The sequence below is a fragment of the Chrysemys picta genome, chromosome 2 (assembly GCF_011386835.1).
Source record: "Chrysemys picta bellii isolate R12L10 chromosome 2, ASM1138683v2, whole genome shotgun sequence".
In the NCBI taxonomy this organism is placed as follows: Eukaryota; Metazoa; Chordata; order Testudines; family Emydidae; genus Chrysemys; species Chrysemys picta.
The window spans coordinates 94241666-94259427 of NC_088792.1; the positions used below are offsets into that span (position 1 = coordinate 94241666).

Sequence of the window (17762 nt, forward strand, 5' to 3'; positions counted from 1 at the left end):
ACATAGCAACATAAGACAACAAAACTTTGTTGTGTAGATCTAGCCTAACAATTCCTTGTTCTGGTTTAGTATAATCTGCTTTGTGGATGGGATTCAGGAGTTATTCAGGAACAGGAATAACTTTATGTGTAGACAAGCCCTAACCCCATTGCTCTAGGACCAACAATTTGAGTGCAATCCAATATTTTACTCAAAAGTGTTGGTAAACAGGTTTTGAAAATAAAATAAAGGCAGTCAATAGGACTCAAGGGACACAGGAAATTAAACCACTTCTCAAAAATATTCTTATTCAGAGCAGAAAATTATTATACAAGCCTTGCAGGGCAACAGATCAAGTTTTAATAGTGTCACCTTTCCTAAGATGGCATGTACAAGTTACTGTCGGTAACAAAATGAGGTAGCGGCACATTCTGAAATAGCAAGTCTACTTGTTAAGCAAAAATGACTCACCCTTTTTTAAATATTAGTTTTTTACTTCTCTGAAGTAACTAGTCACGAAGACAGGAAGGGGAGGCTGTGTGTGACACAAGGGGCCTCATTCTTTTTGAAACTTTGGTTTGTTCATTTGGGCTCTAGGATTTTTAACTCCTGATCCATTGGCCCTATCCATATCAGTCTGCTATCTAAATGAAAACTGCAGCAAGTAGTTGGAATACTTTAGACAACAACACAAATATTTACTCATTAAGATTATACATATTGTACATTAAAAATGAATTAGGAAAACAAGTCCTAGAAATATCGATCCCTCTTATAGTGAATGGTTCTAGTGCTTAAGAGCTGACATACAGAGACAAATCCTGTTCTTCATAGGAATAGAAAAATGTAGGATAACTGTATCAATGTATTTTACACTGATGCAAGCTTGTGTAGATACGCTGTGCTGATATAAAGTGGGGCTTACGCTGGTGTGACTTAAATAGGTAAATTATCCAAGTAAGCCACACTGGTGTAGGCCCCTCTTTGCACTGGTGCAGCATATCTACATTAGAGGTTTGCACTGATGTCATAAACTCAATGCAGTTACACCTATATGAATTTCTCCAATGTAGCCAAGACTTAACTCCCACAAGTTATTGGGACTACTAGATGAGTAAAGCTCATCTACATTACAAATATAACGAGTCAGCAGACCAAGCTGCAATATAGTTAAAAGTCCAGGGCAGTGCTTTAGCCCTGCTACAGGGACATGTTTAGAAGCTGGGACAATCACATAAGCGAATGCAGAGAAGCCCAGTGGTGAGCAAAATTTAGACCTTTGTCAATACTTCATCTAAATAGACATCCTGCTGGGAAATAGACTGAGGCACAGTATCATATTCATTTATGAATGCAGCAGCAACATTTATTCATATACAAGTGAGAAGAACCAAATATCCCCCTGCATGAGACACATCATGCCTCAGTACGGTTGTGGCTCCTAGAATTTTAAGGCCTTCTCACTTTTCATCTGTTTCATTCTAGAATCTAGTTTTCATGTTAAGAATCAAGGCTTTTTGTACTGGAATGAGAAATAATATCCTTACATTGTTACATGGTTTGTTTTCTTTAAAATGTTTTAATTAGCAATCATTTAACCATAGATGTATTAGAAGTTTCTTTACAGCAGCTTTGACACCATGATTTACCATCCATTCCAATGGTAAGCTGCATTTCCTGTGTGATAAACTACACCAAACTGTCAAGGTGGCATATCCATGACTAAGTGATTAATTAGACTTTTGTTTAGTTGTTTAACTATATTTGACATTTTAATTTTGTAGCCCAATATAATTATTACAATACCTTTTATGGCCATGATTCAGCAAAGCATGTAAGCACGTGCTTAACTTTAAACTAGGGCTGTCAAGCGATTTAATAAATTAATCACGACTAATCGCACGATTTTAAAAAATTAATGGCAATTAATCACGCTGTTAAATCATTTATTTAAATATTTTTGGGTGTTTTCTACATTTTCAAATATATTCATTTCAATTACAACACAGAATACAAAGTGTAAAGTGCTCACCTAATATTTATTTTTGTTTACAAATATTTGCACTGTAAAAAACAAAAGAAACAGTATTTTTCAATTCACCTAATACAAGTGCTGTAGTGCAATCTCTTTATCATGAAAGTTGAACTTACAAATGTTGAATTATGTACAAAAAATAACTGCATTCAAAAATAAAATAATGTAAAACTTTAGAGGCTACAAGTCCACTCAGTCCTACTTCTTGTTCAGCCAATCACTCAGGACAAACAAGTTTGGTTACAATTTGCAGGAGATAATACTGCCTACTTCTTCTTTACAATGTCACCTAAAAGCGAAAAAAGGCGTTCGCATGGCATTGTTGTAGCCGGCGTCGCAAGATATTTACATGCCAGATGCACTAAAGATTCATATGTCCCTTCATGCTTCCACCACCATTCCAGAGGACATGTGTCCATGCTGCTGACAGGTTCTACTTGGTAACGATCCAAAGCAGTGCAGACTGATGCATGTTCATTTTCATCATCTGAGCCAGATGCCACCAGCAGAAGGTTGATTTTCTTTTTTGGTGGTTCGGGTTCTGTAATTTCCGCATCGGAGTGTTGCTCTTTTAAAACTTCAGAAAGCATGCTCCACACCTCGTCCCTCTCAGATTTTGTAAGGCACTTGAGATTCTTAAACCTTTGGGTTGAGTGCTGTAGCTATTTTTAAAAATCTCACCTTTGTATCTTCTTTGCGTTTTATCAAATCTGCTGTGAAAGTGTTGTTAAAGCAAACATGTGCTGGGTCATCATCCAAGACTGCTATAACATGAAATGCAGGTAAAACAGAACAGGAGACATACAATTCTCCCCCCAAGGAGTTCAGTCACAAATTTAATTAACACATTATTTTTTCAATGAGCATCATCAGTAGGGAAGCATGTCCTCTGGAATGGTGGCCAAGGCATGAAGGGGCACCTGAATGTTTAGCATATCTGGCATGTAAATACCTCGCAACACTGGCTACAAAAGTGCCATACGAATGCCTGTTCTCACTTTCTGGTGACGTTGTAAATAAGAAGCAGGCAGTAGTATCGCCCATAAATGTAAACAAACTTGTTTCTCTTAGCAATTGGCTGAACAAGAAGTAGGACTGAGTGTACTTGTAGCCTCTAAAGTTTTACATTGTTTTGTTTTTGAGTGCAGTTATGTAACAAAAAAAATCTACATTTGTAAGTTACACTTTCATGATAAAGAGATTGCACTACAGTACTTGTATGAGGTAAACTGAAAAATATTGTTTCTTTTGTTTATCATTTTTACAGTGCAGATATTTGTAATCAAAATAATAATATAAAGTGAGCATTGTGCACTTTGTATTCTGTGTTGTAATAGAAATCAATATATTTGAAAATGCAGGAAAACATCCGAAATATTTAATAGATTTCAACTGGTATTCTATTGTTTAACAGTGCAATTAATCGTGATTAATTTTTTAATCGCAATTAATTTTTTTGAGTTAATCACACAAGTTAACTGTGATTAATTGACAACCCTACTTTAAACACAAACAGTCTCATTTGAAGTATTGGGACAACACGTGATTGAGATAAGCATTTAACCAAGGCATATATTGTGCTGCAGTTTTCCTTTAACTGTTATCAAAATCCCACTGGTTTTATCATTACTTGAGACTACCAGAAATTCAAACTGGAATGATTATCAATCTTAATTTTATTCCACCAACATCAAAACACGCAAAAGCACTCAGTAACTATTAGTAATCACACAAGCCACAGACTTAAAAAGAACAAAAAGGAAGTTGCTTGCTCAAATTAAAACAGCAAGAGCCCCCTCACCACAGTTTTAGTCGTTATAGAAAAGAAGCATCCATTGCACAAGCAAAGCAACAAAAAAAAACCGTAAGAATCTTTGACAGGTAACATCAAAGAGCAGAAAATAGAGGTTGAAGAGCTGTTGAATCAATAAACGCAGATGTACTTAAATATAAAATTAGCAGGAAGGCCTGGAATCAATCATGCAAAAAGAAGAAGAAGTGTGCAAGACGATGTTCCAATCAGGTTCTTACCAGGGCTTCATTATCTTCTGCAATTTCTGATAGCGTCTGTAAAATTTAAAAACTTCCATGTGAGGAGATACATTTTAATACAAAAAAAGGACAAGTTTAACAACATTCAGGGATTGACACATAGTATAAAGGGCAATAAATTACTGGCACTTATTCAGAAAGGAAATAGTTCATATTTGGTGAAGGAAAGGGCTTTAGTTAATTCAGAATACCTTTTAATTATCTGGCCTGAATACTTGTTTTAAGAAAGAAAGAGAAAGAAAAAAGGAAAAAGTTTCCAATGAAAAAATTAATTGAGCATACATAGATCCTTTAGATCCTATTTATCTTTTCATTAGGAGTGCCTGGACAGCCTAAATTACTGTGCATAGTCTTATAGATTTCTTTGATACAAAAAGAGTTCATTATAATAATACACTTAAGACATCTTCTGTATTAAGGTTGCTATAACATGAAGTCAGTTCTCAGAAAACTCGTTTCTTTTACTCCCTGTCTACGTTACAAACAAAACTCAATCATAGAAGACATGGCTAAAAATTTTGGTGTAGATGGGAGGTAACTGGGTTGAAATCCTGAACAGCCCAGGACAAAATCCTGGCCCTGCTGAAGTAATTAGCAAAACTCCCATTGACTTCAGTGGGGCCAGGATTTCATCCTAGGTTTTTAAACATGGCTACAAGGACATGGTGAGGTCATGTCTACACAACAGCTTTAAGCCACGTGGGAATTAGTTTCCCTGAGTTATAGCTGTAGTATGCAGGCAGAGACTAAAGGTGGGTCTGTGCTTCAAATGTAGGTTCAAATTCCACACACCTAAATGTATAGGTATCCAGATCCAGGGTGCTGGATTAACCCATTTGAGGAAAGGAGGCCCCAGCTGCGAAAAATGTACAAATGTACATACAGATTCCAAAAGTCTGGCATCAGGAGGATTCACTTTTTGCCAAGCTCTAATTCTAACCTTCATGATAACATCACCCCTGTAACAACTTCCATAACACTTGGTGCCTATTTGTGGAGCGTGGTTTATGTACCACAGCCAAGAGGGTTTTGTTTAGACATTTCCTATTTTTTCAGAGACATGCAATACTGTGCAGCATTAGTGAACCAGAAATTATGGCATCATATTACTATATTTAGGAAACTGCAAGCTGAATATTAAGTGGAGGGAAGAGAGAAAAGATAATAAGGAACATTTCAAAGTCATGGTCCACTAATCATGATTTGCAAATCATCATCCCAGTAATAACCAGTTCCAGAAGTGCTGATTATGCCACTAAGCAAGCTAAGGTAAAGAAGCTATGAATGGTGAGATTGGCATCCAAAAAAATAATAATCCTCACTGAATCCAAAGAGCAAATTCGCCTTCTTCACCCCAGCTATATTCCCAAATCTTGTATGCCAATTCTTATAGAGAACTCTTAATATTTGCAAATCTCACTACCCTATCTTTTTTATCCTTTCTTTGGGGGTAACTTTGATTTGACATAACAATGTTCTCCAGCATTTGTATATGGATATACCATATCACAAGGTCTGAATTAGTCCAAGGTACTTGGTCACCCAGTTCTGTTGTCCTTACAGTGCATTCACAACTTATTCTACAGTCATCCTCTAGGAAGGCAATTTTCTATGATGAAATGGACTAGTTATTCACATGGGGCCAAACTTACACTCTGTAACCTATTGATTAAAAGAAAAAATACAGTTAAGTCAAATTTATGTCATAAGGGGTGTTAGTTGGGTCAGGATTGGGACCATGGTCATCTGCTACTTTGCCTCTTCTTCTGATGAATGCTAACATCCTAACTGCTTTCAACCAAACACTATCCAATTCCATGCAGTAATATTTGGAACTTCAGTAAGGGGAACTTTGATGATATACGCAGCAATAATGCAGGATTACCTCTCCTTCTTCTACATCCTAATTTGGAAGCGTATGTTTCCTCTACATAAACAATAAGCTGTACGTTCTACACATACTGCATCAGTGTGTTGATTGTCATATACCATTTTTATATTATATCATCTCACAAGTCCAACATATAAAACATGATATTTACATAACATTCATGTACAACTTTTCTTCTATGCGGTTTCTCCATTTCAGTCACTCAGATAAGTGGCTTTGGGGGAAGAGTGAAAATCGAGTGCCTTCTTGGGATAGCTCACGCTCTGTCCCAAGCAGGGCACTGCAGGAGAAATACTTTGAGACACTTATATTAAAGAGTTACATCCTAGAGCAGTGGTTCCCACACAGTTGGTCCTGACCCACTGGTTGGCCATGGGAAGGGTTTAGGTAGGTCATGTGTCCCAGTGGCACTCCCGTCCACCTGCACTCTTCCTTCCCTGGGCAGTCACATAGAGAGTGGGATCCAGGCAGCAGCAGTGCAAAGGAAGTGCCTCCAGATCCCACTCTCACATCCCTTGGGCAGCAGCAACCCAGAGGAAGCAGCAGGAGCCAGCAAATGGACAGTCAGCAAGGAGTACGGCCTGGCTGCAGGGAGAGAGTGGCTGGCTGGGGCTGCAGGAGTGGGCAGGGCTGGGGAAGCAAGAGCCGGGGGGCTGGGGATGAGGAAGCGAGGGGTGGGAAAGGGAAAGGGGGAATCAGGGGCAACAGTCAGTCCCCAAAAAAAGACAAAATGCAGTTGGTGTGTCACCTGAGTAAAAAGTTTGTGAATTACTGTTCTAGAGGAAGCATGGTCTTGTGGCTAAGGCACTGCATTTGGACTCTGATACCAACTTTGCAGACTTCCTCTGTGACTTGGGGCAAGGGACATAAAGTTCCCTGAGCATCACTTCTCCATTTATAAGATCTCTCTAGATACTCATACGGCTCTCAACAGTATCTGAGCACCTTCCAATTGTTTAAAAACAACAAGTGTCTCTCTTGATTTTCTTCCTTCTGGTCCTTCCTGAAATATGGGGGTTTGTTTGTGTGTTTGGGGGGGACAGGTGTTAAGCAATGTGTTTTGCACTTAGTTCTGAAAGTGGTGAGGAGTCGTTCTCATCTGTTGAGGGAGTGAGTGCCATCACTGAGATGCTGTTTCTGTTAAAGTTCTCTCCCCAACGTGATTCCACCTACTGCTCGCCAGTTTCATTGTTCAAGTGGAATGTATCTCTGGTGGCAACTCGTGGTTATGGAGAGTGGGGTGGCCTAATGTGGAGGAGTCAGAAAGAAGATTCTGGATTATTGTATCAAAGGTGTCATCCATGTGGATGTTGGAAGTCTACCATAATAATTAGTTTTGTGAACTTCATCACCATGTCAGACAGCATCTCTATCAATTCCTCTGGGAAGGCTTTCGTATTTCAGTGTTTGTAGAGAAGTCTGAATTTGGAATTCCTAACAATCTGTGGGTACACCTAGCTACCATTACCAGGGGAAATGGAGTTCCTACGGTGATGGAAAACCCTTCTGTTGGTGTAGGAAGAATCTACACTATGGCACTACTATGACATAGCTATGGCATCATAGTGTAGGATTCCTGTTTGAGAGAAATCTTCTTGCTTTTCAGCCTGGATGGGAAGAGAATGGCTACTGCACTCAGAAGTTTGTCCTCCCTAGATATGGCCCTGTGGTGGACAGAGGATCCTGGAGAGTTGAGGTAAGCCAACACTGTCAGTCAGCCAGGTTTCTGTAATGACTCACTTGATCTGGTCTGCATCACTGATAAAGTCACATATGGCAAAGATCTTATTGATCAGGAAGGGGATGAGGTCCTGATATTTGTCTTTTCTGGAAATGTGCTGTTTGCTGCTTGCACTGGAATGGATGGGAATAATACGGTCTTCATACCTCACAGGAGGGTTGTGAAGGTAAATTAATTAATGTTTGTGAAGGACTCATAGTATACTGATGAGCAGATAAATCTATCTATCTATCCATCTATATATCATACCAGTTTCTATAAAGGAAAAAACTCAAAGTGAATGCCAACATAATGTAAAAGAGCGAATAATGAAAGGTTATTGGTTTAGACATTCTGCTACCACAATATGTTCAGTGTTTGGCCTTGAAGGAACTTTGTGATAAATTTCTGGCTGAATCCCAAAAAAACAGCAGTTCCATTTGGAATTCCCCAACCCACACAAATTTAATTCTTGCTGAAAGTGCATTGTAATATATGCCAAGAGTTGCTTCCAGCTGAGACAAACTTAGCACAGCTCCTACTGGGTCAACTGCCTTTTGGCTCACGTGGTAAGATTGCTGCCTATGAATCAAAAAAAGAGTCCTAGCCTGAGGGCTTTTCTACACTTGAAACACTGCAGCTGTGGCGCTGTACCGCTTCAGTGTAGACCTACCTACACCAACGGGAGAGGTTCTCCTATTGGCTCTGTCTACACAGGGGGCTAGGTCAGTTTAACTATGTTGGGGGGGTGGATTTTTCACAGTTGGGTTGACCTAACTCTTTAGTGTAGATCAGGCCTCAGCGGAGGTAATCTACAAGACACACAAATGCTTCATCTACGCTAAGGAGTTTTTGTGAAAATTTCACACCATGGGTAATGCCAGTGCAGCTCTGTCTCCTGTGGCTGACAGGGCTTGTACACACTACCACTTATGTCAGTACAATTTATGTCACTCAGGGGTGTGAATAAGCCACCCCCCCTGAGCGATGTAAGTTACACCAACCTAAGCACCAGTGTGGAACAATGCCACGTTGGCAGGAGAACTTCTCCAGCCAACATTGCTAGCACCTCTCACAGAGGTGGTTTTATTGTGTCAACGGGGGACCTCTCCCGTCGGCATAGAGCATCTTCACCAGACATGCTACAGCAGCGCAGCTGCTTCTAGTGTACACTAGCCTTCAGTGTTTTTAAACCCCATATGTCTAAACATGCTCGCCTCAGAGTCGGTTTAAACAACACTGGGTTAATCACACCAGGCAGGGGTCACAGGACTAGGAGCTTCATCTACAGTATGGCTCCAACTTTGTGGAAAGCCAATGTTAGGGCAAATGGACATTTTTCACAAATGTTCCCTCATGTAGGCAATAGAGCAAGTACAGCTACTGGACAGATGAAGGATCCGCTAAACCAAATTTAGTCTCTAGATGGATTTTCAGGCATCACATTAGGATATCTGCATTTTGGACATCAGACACCATTTAAAATCAAGGGGATAATTAACTGCATTTCAGAAATGTTTCTCGCTCTGGCAACGCTTACCATTTTTTTAAACATATGGTAAGATGTTTTTAGTGGCCATAACATCCCAGTTCCCGGAAAAAGCCTTCACCACATACAAAACAAATGATATTCAAGAAACCTATGCAACATGAAATACTGTTGCCTAGCAGCCCCAAAACCAATGAAAAATATTTAAGTAAGTGGGGGGGGGAGGTTTGTTTGTACCAATTCCTGTTTAATATCATACTCAGAATTTGATTACACTCTGATCAGGAGGTCAAACTAAATAATAATTTGATGTTTGAAAAAAAAAATTACTACTATAACAGCAGCACTTCCACTCTCATAAAAGCCAAACATCTTCAGACGCCAACCCGCCATGCCTGTGGAAAATTGCAAATCCTGTGTTTTTAAACTGGTCTCATCATTTTCCTCAAATTTTAAGTTTCATGCTAAGAAACAGCCTATTTTTCTATTTTTCATTGTGAGGAGTGTTCAGAAATTTAAAGCCACTGCAATGTTTCCCTTTTCACCCTGTTTTACAGAAATCTGTCTCTTGCCAAAGGAAAAAAAAAAAAGCAAAAGTACAAAGTATCTTCCTTCCCCCGCCAAGAGGCGTGAATATCAACACTTAGCTAGGGCCATTTAAATGCTAATGTTTTTAAGTATGGGCAAGGTAAGAAAAACAACACTGAAGTCTATCCTGGGATCTATGGCTACAACTACAGACAATCACACTGAAGTATAGGCATTTAATAGAAAAGCACGATTTTCAGTGCTCTTCCGCCCCTTTTTTCAGGATGTGCTCTTTGCTGACTCAGTCTTTAAAGTGGGCTTTTCCTGTTGCATACAATGCCTAGGTTGGAAAGACACCAGGAAATAAAAAGGAAAAATTCCAAGCATGAAGCAACCTGGGAAGAAAAAAACAATCCAGACAAAAACACTTTCCTGGTTTGTAGCAATTGTAGAATGAAAATGGACACCTGGGTCTTTTTATTTTTCTTTTCTTCCACTACTACATCCCTATCATCGGGTGGGCGGGGGCAGGGGGAGAAACGGGACGGGACGGGGGGGCGCCGCTGGATAGTGTGGTTTCCTTTGTGAGCATAATGCACCAGCAGTGTAGAAACCACTTTTTTCCCCCAATGTTGTCAAACAACACAATCAAATCATAATTCCATATGCAGTTTAGATTGGATTGAACCATGTGTTACCAAATCATGCTCTCACTTGGACTTTGCAGGGCTTTAAGCATTAAAACAAGATTTGGTCCCATCTATATTGCAAGATGTGTTTTAACGGTGTTTGGAGATTCCTATGTGGAAGTGTGTCATCTGACAGGTTTTATAAAGAATGTAAGACTTTTACTTGCTGATTTGGCTCAGGTGTCTTTTGTGGCACATTGTGGATGATCATTCACCAAAGAGGGTAAGAACAGGAAAAATTCCATACTGATAATTTTTATAGTTTTCCACTGGCCTTGTACATAATACCATGTGAAAAGTGAGCTAAGAGGTATAATTTAGCACTGTCTTCCTAAACTAGGTCTTGAACAATATGATCTGTTTAATCTGTGCTTAATGGATGCATGATTGTCACATAGCTGCCAATGCTGTAGCTGCATGAAGAGTATGTCTGACTTGCTCGTTGGAAGATTTCTCTCTCTTTAAAAAAAAAGAATAACATGAATAACAATTTAGAAATCAATTCAGATTAATCTGGTCTGGCTGCACTTGTGATTTCCAACAGGAAAAAGGCATAATTCCTCTAATGCAGAAATTGAAGCAACTTTCCTCTTCTTCCCTCCCACAAACCAATTACGTCCCTATTCATGCAGCGGCCAGGTCTACATTACAAAGTCTTGCTGACATAGCTATGTCAGTCCGGGGTGTGATCTCTGACCAGCATAGCTGTGTTGGCAAGAGCCTCTAGTGCAGATGCAGTGATATCATAATAAAAGGTTTTGCTGATAGAGCTTATTTCACTCGGGGGGTGCTGGCTGGAATAAGCTACAGTAGCAAAAGCACGAATAAGCCACATCCACACTAGGAGCTCTTTGCCAGTATAATAAGCCAGTATAGCTACACTAGCAAAGCGCTGCTAGAGTAGACCTGGCCCTAGATGCAACAATAAATTAAACATAGTTGCTGTCATCCGTATCCTATCACCCAGCTATGTTGTGAGCATGTTCCCTGGCATAGTCATTTTTATTATGTACAACTCAGAAACACTCCCTGTTCTCAATGGCAATGGAAAATGCTTTAGAACTATGCTGTTAACACAGTTGTTTCTAGCACAAAGGCAGGGTTGCCAACAGCAAGCATGCAAAAATCATGCATCTGGCCCCCCCAAATCATGAGATTTATTTTAAAATCTCATGATTTTAAAGCCATAGTAAAAGCCTGGTTCTTTTTATTTGCCTTCTGACTTTTCAGCCTTTAGTATTCATGTTTTCAAAAGAGCTAAAAACTTTTTTTTTTTTTTAAATATGAAAGCTGATTCCAGGAGCTGGGGCTTTAAGAAAAAACACTAAATATCATGAGATTTATTATAAAGCAGGAGAGCTCGCAACACCAATGCTATTTGCTAAAATACTGATTCTGGGCTAGATTATGGGATATAGTAGCCCAGGGAGGGGGAGGGAGGTTTTGTGGGTGGGAGGGAGACCACATCCCAGAAGGCGCAGCAAGGAGACTGTGCCTGGCTGAGGCACAATCTCTTTCAGACAATTTTGCTTCTGTTTCCTCGAGTATAGGGGTGCACATTTTGCACCAGCTATTAGGGCAGCTCAGAGCCAGGCGGGGGCAGGAAATTGTTGCATGTCTTGCTTAGGGTGACCAGATGTCCCAATTTTATAGGGACAGTCCTGATTTTGGGGTCTTTTTCTTTATATAAAAACAACCAGGAGTCTGGTGGCACCTTAAAGACTAACAGATTTATTTGGGCATAAGCTTTCGTGGGTAAAAACCTCACTTCTTCGGATGCAGAAAAAAACGTGAGGTTTTTACCCATGAAAGTTTATGCCCAAATAAATCTGTTAGTCTTTAAGGTGCCACCAGACTCCTTGTTGTTTTTGTAGATACAGACTAACACGGCTACCCCCTCATACTTTTCCTTATATAGGCTCCTATTACCCCTCACCCCAATCCCGATTTTTCACATTTGCTGTCCGGTCACCCTAGTCTTGCTTCCTCCCTTCCCTCTTTTCAGCGTCCTTTTGCCTAAGGGCGAACAGGAACAAGTAGTCTCTTGACCCTATATGTCAATTCCTGTGCATCAGGATCAGGAAATCTACCTGCACATCCCTCTGTGGCCAAGCACAACCTGGGTTTCTTGTGCAAGATAATATAGTAATAAAACCTACTAAGAAATGCTATGTACTAGATAGAAACAGCTCATTTTAAAAAAACCCAATAACTTTCTCTAGCATATGAAGAGTCTGAAGTCACTTCTTGTTTATGCATGTGTGCAGTCCTTTTTGTGTACATAGACCAAAGTCCTAGAGATGACTCGACACCAGGAAGCCCAGCGTTGGTAATCAGCATTTACTTGTTGTGGGGGGGTATGAAGTACCCATTTTTACAGTCCATCTGCATCTTAAAAGCAAATACAAGAACGCTTTCCAATGTCTTGATTTTGTTTGGTAAAAATAAACAACGTGCAGCATACTCAGAAAGCCTGAAAGAGAAGCAAGCTGAGCATTCTTACTGGAGCATAAGCACTTTGCCAGCTGCATCAATCAACCTGAGTGAGATGGACACAAGCCGTTTCTAGACTGGCAAGCAGGTGCTTGGGGCGGCTGCTCCGGAGAGGGAGGCACATCCAGGAATTCGGCGGACGGTCCCTCACTCCCGCTGGGAGCAAAGGACCTCCCGCCGAATTGCCGCCACGGATCGCGATCGCAGCTTTTTTATTTTATTTTTTTTTGGCTGCTTGGGGCGGCCAAAACCCTGAAGCCGGCCCTGCTTGCTACCACTCCACAGCTACTGTAAAAAATATTGGTATTAACCAGATACACTTGCAGCTTCATTAGGGCCCTGTCCACACTAAGATCAGACCGCTGCTAGCTACAATATTTTAATCTCAGCACACACAGCTCCTACGGCCCTTTTATTCCAAATGGTGTAGTGGTCAGAGAGGAGATCTTGACAGAATTCTGGTAATTATACAGTATGAAATTTAAAAAAAAAAAATAGAGGAAGATACAAAACTCTCCTGAATGTTTACTATCCAGTCTCGATTCACCAGAGAGTATGTAGCAAAATGGTCATTTTAATTTTCTTGAACCAATGCACTGTATACATGCAGTGTAAGTAACATGTTGGTATGTAAGTGGGAGACACTGATAACTCCTGTCAATGATTTTTATTTTAATTACACCAGATTAGCAAAACATGTACAGCTACCTGGAAAATCCAGGGGTATCCTAGTCAGTAAAACATGGACTCAGAACTATCACTGAAGTAATGGAATGAAGGACAAATAAGCCAGTGTAAATGGTGCAGGACTCCTCATTGGCAAAAGTGGCATGAACTCCAGACCTTCACTGTGCCTGTCTGCTGAAGGTTAACGAGGGTTTTTTCTTCACCATAGATGGCCTTGTCTACACTGGCAATTCACAGCGCTGCAACTTTCTCGCTCAGGGGTGTGAAAAAACACCCCCATGAGAGCAGCAAGTTTCAGCGTTGTAAGGCGACTGTGTAGACAGTGCACCAGCGGTGGGAGCCACGCTTTAACGTTGCCAGTGTAGACTAGCCCAAAGTTAGCTCGAGGTATAACTTGAGCATTGCCTCTAACTTGAGTCTCATCCACACACAAAACACTTTAACTCTAGTATGGTGGTGCTTTAAACTAGAGCTGATCCATCAGGGGATATAGTCTAAAGCTCAAGTTAGCACAACTCATCAGCTGCTAGCACAACTACGCTATAGCGTGGATGCAAGTGACCTTTACTTCAGCAACCCCAGTCCTCTAATGCCTTCCCATAATTCCCCCAGACAAGGTCTCCCACAATTCACTGGGAACGTATTCCTAGAAGTCTTAGTGCCACACGCGAGTGAGTGCTGCACTAGCATGGACATGGGACCTCAAGTGTGATTTTGCAGTGAGGCTGCTCTCACTCAAGCTAGGCTAACTCAAGAACACGTAACTCAAGTTAACTCTGCAGTGAAGACTGATCATCAGACTCACAATGAAGATCAAGACAGTCAAGATTAAAGAAGAACAGGAGAGCGCAAGAGAGACCAGGAGAATGAGTGCAATGTGTGTGTTAGGTTCAGAATTTGCCCTTTCCATGTTCACCAAAACTCTAAATTAAGGTTTTCTATTCTTGTGGCTATTAGGCATGATCTTACCAAGGATTTACTGTATAAAATGACACAGTATAAAACTTGATCAAGATGCACTGTGCAGTGCAGATGTCCTTGCTCCACAATTACTCTCACCTAACCAAACTTTAAAAACAAAATCAGACTGCAATCACTCCAGTCACCACTGCAAATTGCACAGGCTCCGATGAGCTAAACAAGGAGGAAGAATACAGTGAGCAGTTATAGGTCAACAACATGTGAATCCATTGGAAACTCTTTGGTCCTGATTCTCTGCTCTGGCACACCAGTTTTAGGGTTTGCCTACACTGGGTATTTTTGCACCAGTGTACCTGCATTGATAGAGGTACCCTGTTGCAAACCTCTAGTGTAGACATGATGCACCAGTAAAAGAGTGGCTTAGTGCAGCTTATCCCTGTTTGAAAGCCCTGTCAATGAAAGCCACTTTTTATATCGGTGTAGTAGATCTACACAAATGCCCAGCCTACACACAGAGACAAGGTGGATGAGGTAATATCTTTAATTGGGCCAACTTGTGAGAAAGACAAGCTTTCGAGATTACACAGAGCTCCATGTAAGCTTGAAAGCTTGTCTCTCTCACCAACAGAACTTGGTCCAATAAAAAAATATTACCTCACCCACCTTTTCTCTCTAATATCCTGGGACAGCACAGCTGCAATAACATTGCATGCAGCCTGCATATACACACACTTGAGCTTATTTTAACTAAGAGTATATGAGGACACACTTAAATCAATTTAAACCTGGCTTATATTGATTTAGCTTAATTTGGTCACTAACCAACAAAAGCTGAAGCAATATTAGCCAATTTAACAAAAAATTATTGAAAAGTTATTTTAATTAAACCAGTACAGCTTGTGTGTATAGATCAGCCTAGGGTTTGTTCTACTGTATGTACATCAGTGTGTAAATCTCTAGTATAGACAAGTCCTTATGCCAGTGTAAAACTGTTGTGAGGGAGTCCAGAATCAAACCCTTTGTATCACTAGCTGGATTGCAAGCAGTAATCTAAAATATCCACGCTGGTGCCCTTCACGGTATCTGATAGAGTGACAGCAAAACACTCTCTGTAAACAGCACCTTTCACCCAAGGATCTCAAAAGCCCGTTGCAAATAGAAACTATTAAAGCACTACTTAACAGTGTGATGCACCAACTGGTGGGGGGTCTATTTTGAACAAACTTCAAATAACTGCCTCAATCCTATGCCCATGAAGTCAATAACAGAACTCTCAGTTACTTTACTGGAACAGGATAAGGCCACTTCACACTGGTAAAAATGGCTGACATTTTCCAAAAGAGTGTAAGGGAGTCAGGTGTCTAACACCTACTGACCTATAAAAATCTTTGAAAATCCCATCAAAAATGAAACTAAAATTAAAGACATAAAATTAAAACAAAAGGAAGTGGATTTTTTTACATTGTATCAAAAAGTATACATTTAAAAACCAGTTATCAGTTGTCACTATTTAACAGGAACCTTAGGACCAAAAGTTTAACAAATGAAGCTTGTTATTTCAGGGCAATGAAGACCATGTTGATTCCTGGGCTTTGTGGCACAGAAGTGACTTGTGATTTCCTAAGATTTCCTTTTCCCTCTGGAGAAACAACACATTTTTACAAGGTTTCATGTGATTGCACAGATATTGTTTTAGTAGCAGAGGACTGTTCAAATACTGCTTTTCATTTTCTTATGTTCATTTAGTTTTAGGAAGTGAGGAGTGTTTACTAATATTTCAAGCTAAAATAGTGTGTATGAGAGAGAGTGAGACACAAAACTGGTGGAAACAAATGTTACAGTTCAAGCAAAATACTTACTCTGTGCCACTTTCGACCATCTGCGTTAGGAGAGAGATACCATCTAGATTTATAAATTCCTGGGCAAACGTAACATCCCGTGAGTAACTGGCTAAGTCTTTCAGTGCTTCTAACTTGGCATCCATACTAGAAGATTGGATCCTCTCGTGGAGCTGCTGTGCATTTTGAGCCTCACCAGAGACAAAAGAGAAAAAAAAACATTAAAAAAAACTCCTCAAACTCTTAGTTATAAATGTATTGTGTAAATGATGTATTGGGGCTCCTAATTTCTCCGAACGGAACGGATTATTATTTGTATTGTGCTAGGACCCAAGAGCACCGTCTTGGACCAGTATCCCTTTGTGCTGGGCACTGTAAAGAAACAAACAAACACTGACCAAAAAAAAAAAGAGAGTCCATGGCCCAAAAAGGTTATGTACCCTTAATATGAAGTGTGACCCAAACAATTAAAACTACCCCAAAAAGCAAAGTACATAAATGTAGTTTCTTTATAATTAGGACAATGGCAGTTCTTTTCAATCTACATTTACTCCATTCAACGCACTCTTCCATCACCCTTAAACAAAAATATATTATCCTACTCCAGATCCTATGCAGAGCGCACATAGTACTGATTTCTGTTTCTTCCGCTCCTTTCCCTACCTTTTTTCTTTTGCTTTTTCTCAGTTTTATATCCATGGTATTTGTATTTCCAAAGAACATAGGAATGATTTCCTCCTAAACTATATGACGTTATCACACATACATCATCTTATATCACTCAATTGAATCACATATTAAAAATATCCTGCCCATCAATGTTTACCTCGCTGATGAGAAATAATGTGAAATCTGACAGGAACAGAAAAAATAAAGAGCTAAAGGGATTTTTTTTTCAATTAAATTGTCCAGAAGCCACGTAAATCTGTTTTGCATAGTTAAGCAAATACTTTAAAATACATTCATCTCACATTTTCAGTCAATGATCCCAGAATAACAATTACCTGGATACAATGTCCAAAAGCTTCAGCTAACAGCTAACCAATCTTTCTGCTATTGATAGAACCTTCCCTGCTATACTCAGATGCTTGTAAAATTCAATTTCCTACAACACACTTATGTGCATTGACTGAAGCGTGAATCTGAAGCAGTAGCCCATTAGGAAACTGAATTAGTGGTAAGGCCTGGCACAGTCACTCTCTTTGATATTATATTTGCACTAGGGAAAGCTGAATTTGTTCTGTCTGACAATTTCTTTGCTATGTAATAATTATTCTACACCTTCAAGGACAATGGCTTTTCAGTAGGTGCTTTGAATATCCAGGTTTGAATGTATAAGTGAATATTTTTGAACAGGAGAGATCGGAAATGATAAAAACCAATATGTACTTTATAACCTTCTATTCATCGATTTCAGAATGCTTGATAAACATTAATAAA

At 39.8% G+C, this 17762-nt stretch overlaps 1 protein-coding gene across 3 annotated transcripts in view; it reads right to left on the bottom strand.

Moving 5' to 3' along the window:
* The window catches only part of ELMO1 (engulfment and cell motility 1), a 471086-nt gene that overhangs the window by 308666 nt on the left and 144658 nt on the right, over positions 1–17762 (bottom strand). For all 3 annotated transcript variants that reach the window (XM_005287366.4, XM_065587209.1, XM_042860355.2), the window contains 2 exons: positions 16344–16513; positions 4046–4081 (listed from right to left, as the gene is read on the bottom strand). In XM_005287366.4, coding sequence (XP_005287423.1) covers positions 4046–4081; positions 16344–16513 — 206 coding nt within the window. The remainder of the gene's footprint in view (positions 1–4045; positions 4082–16343; positions 16514–17762) is intronic.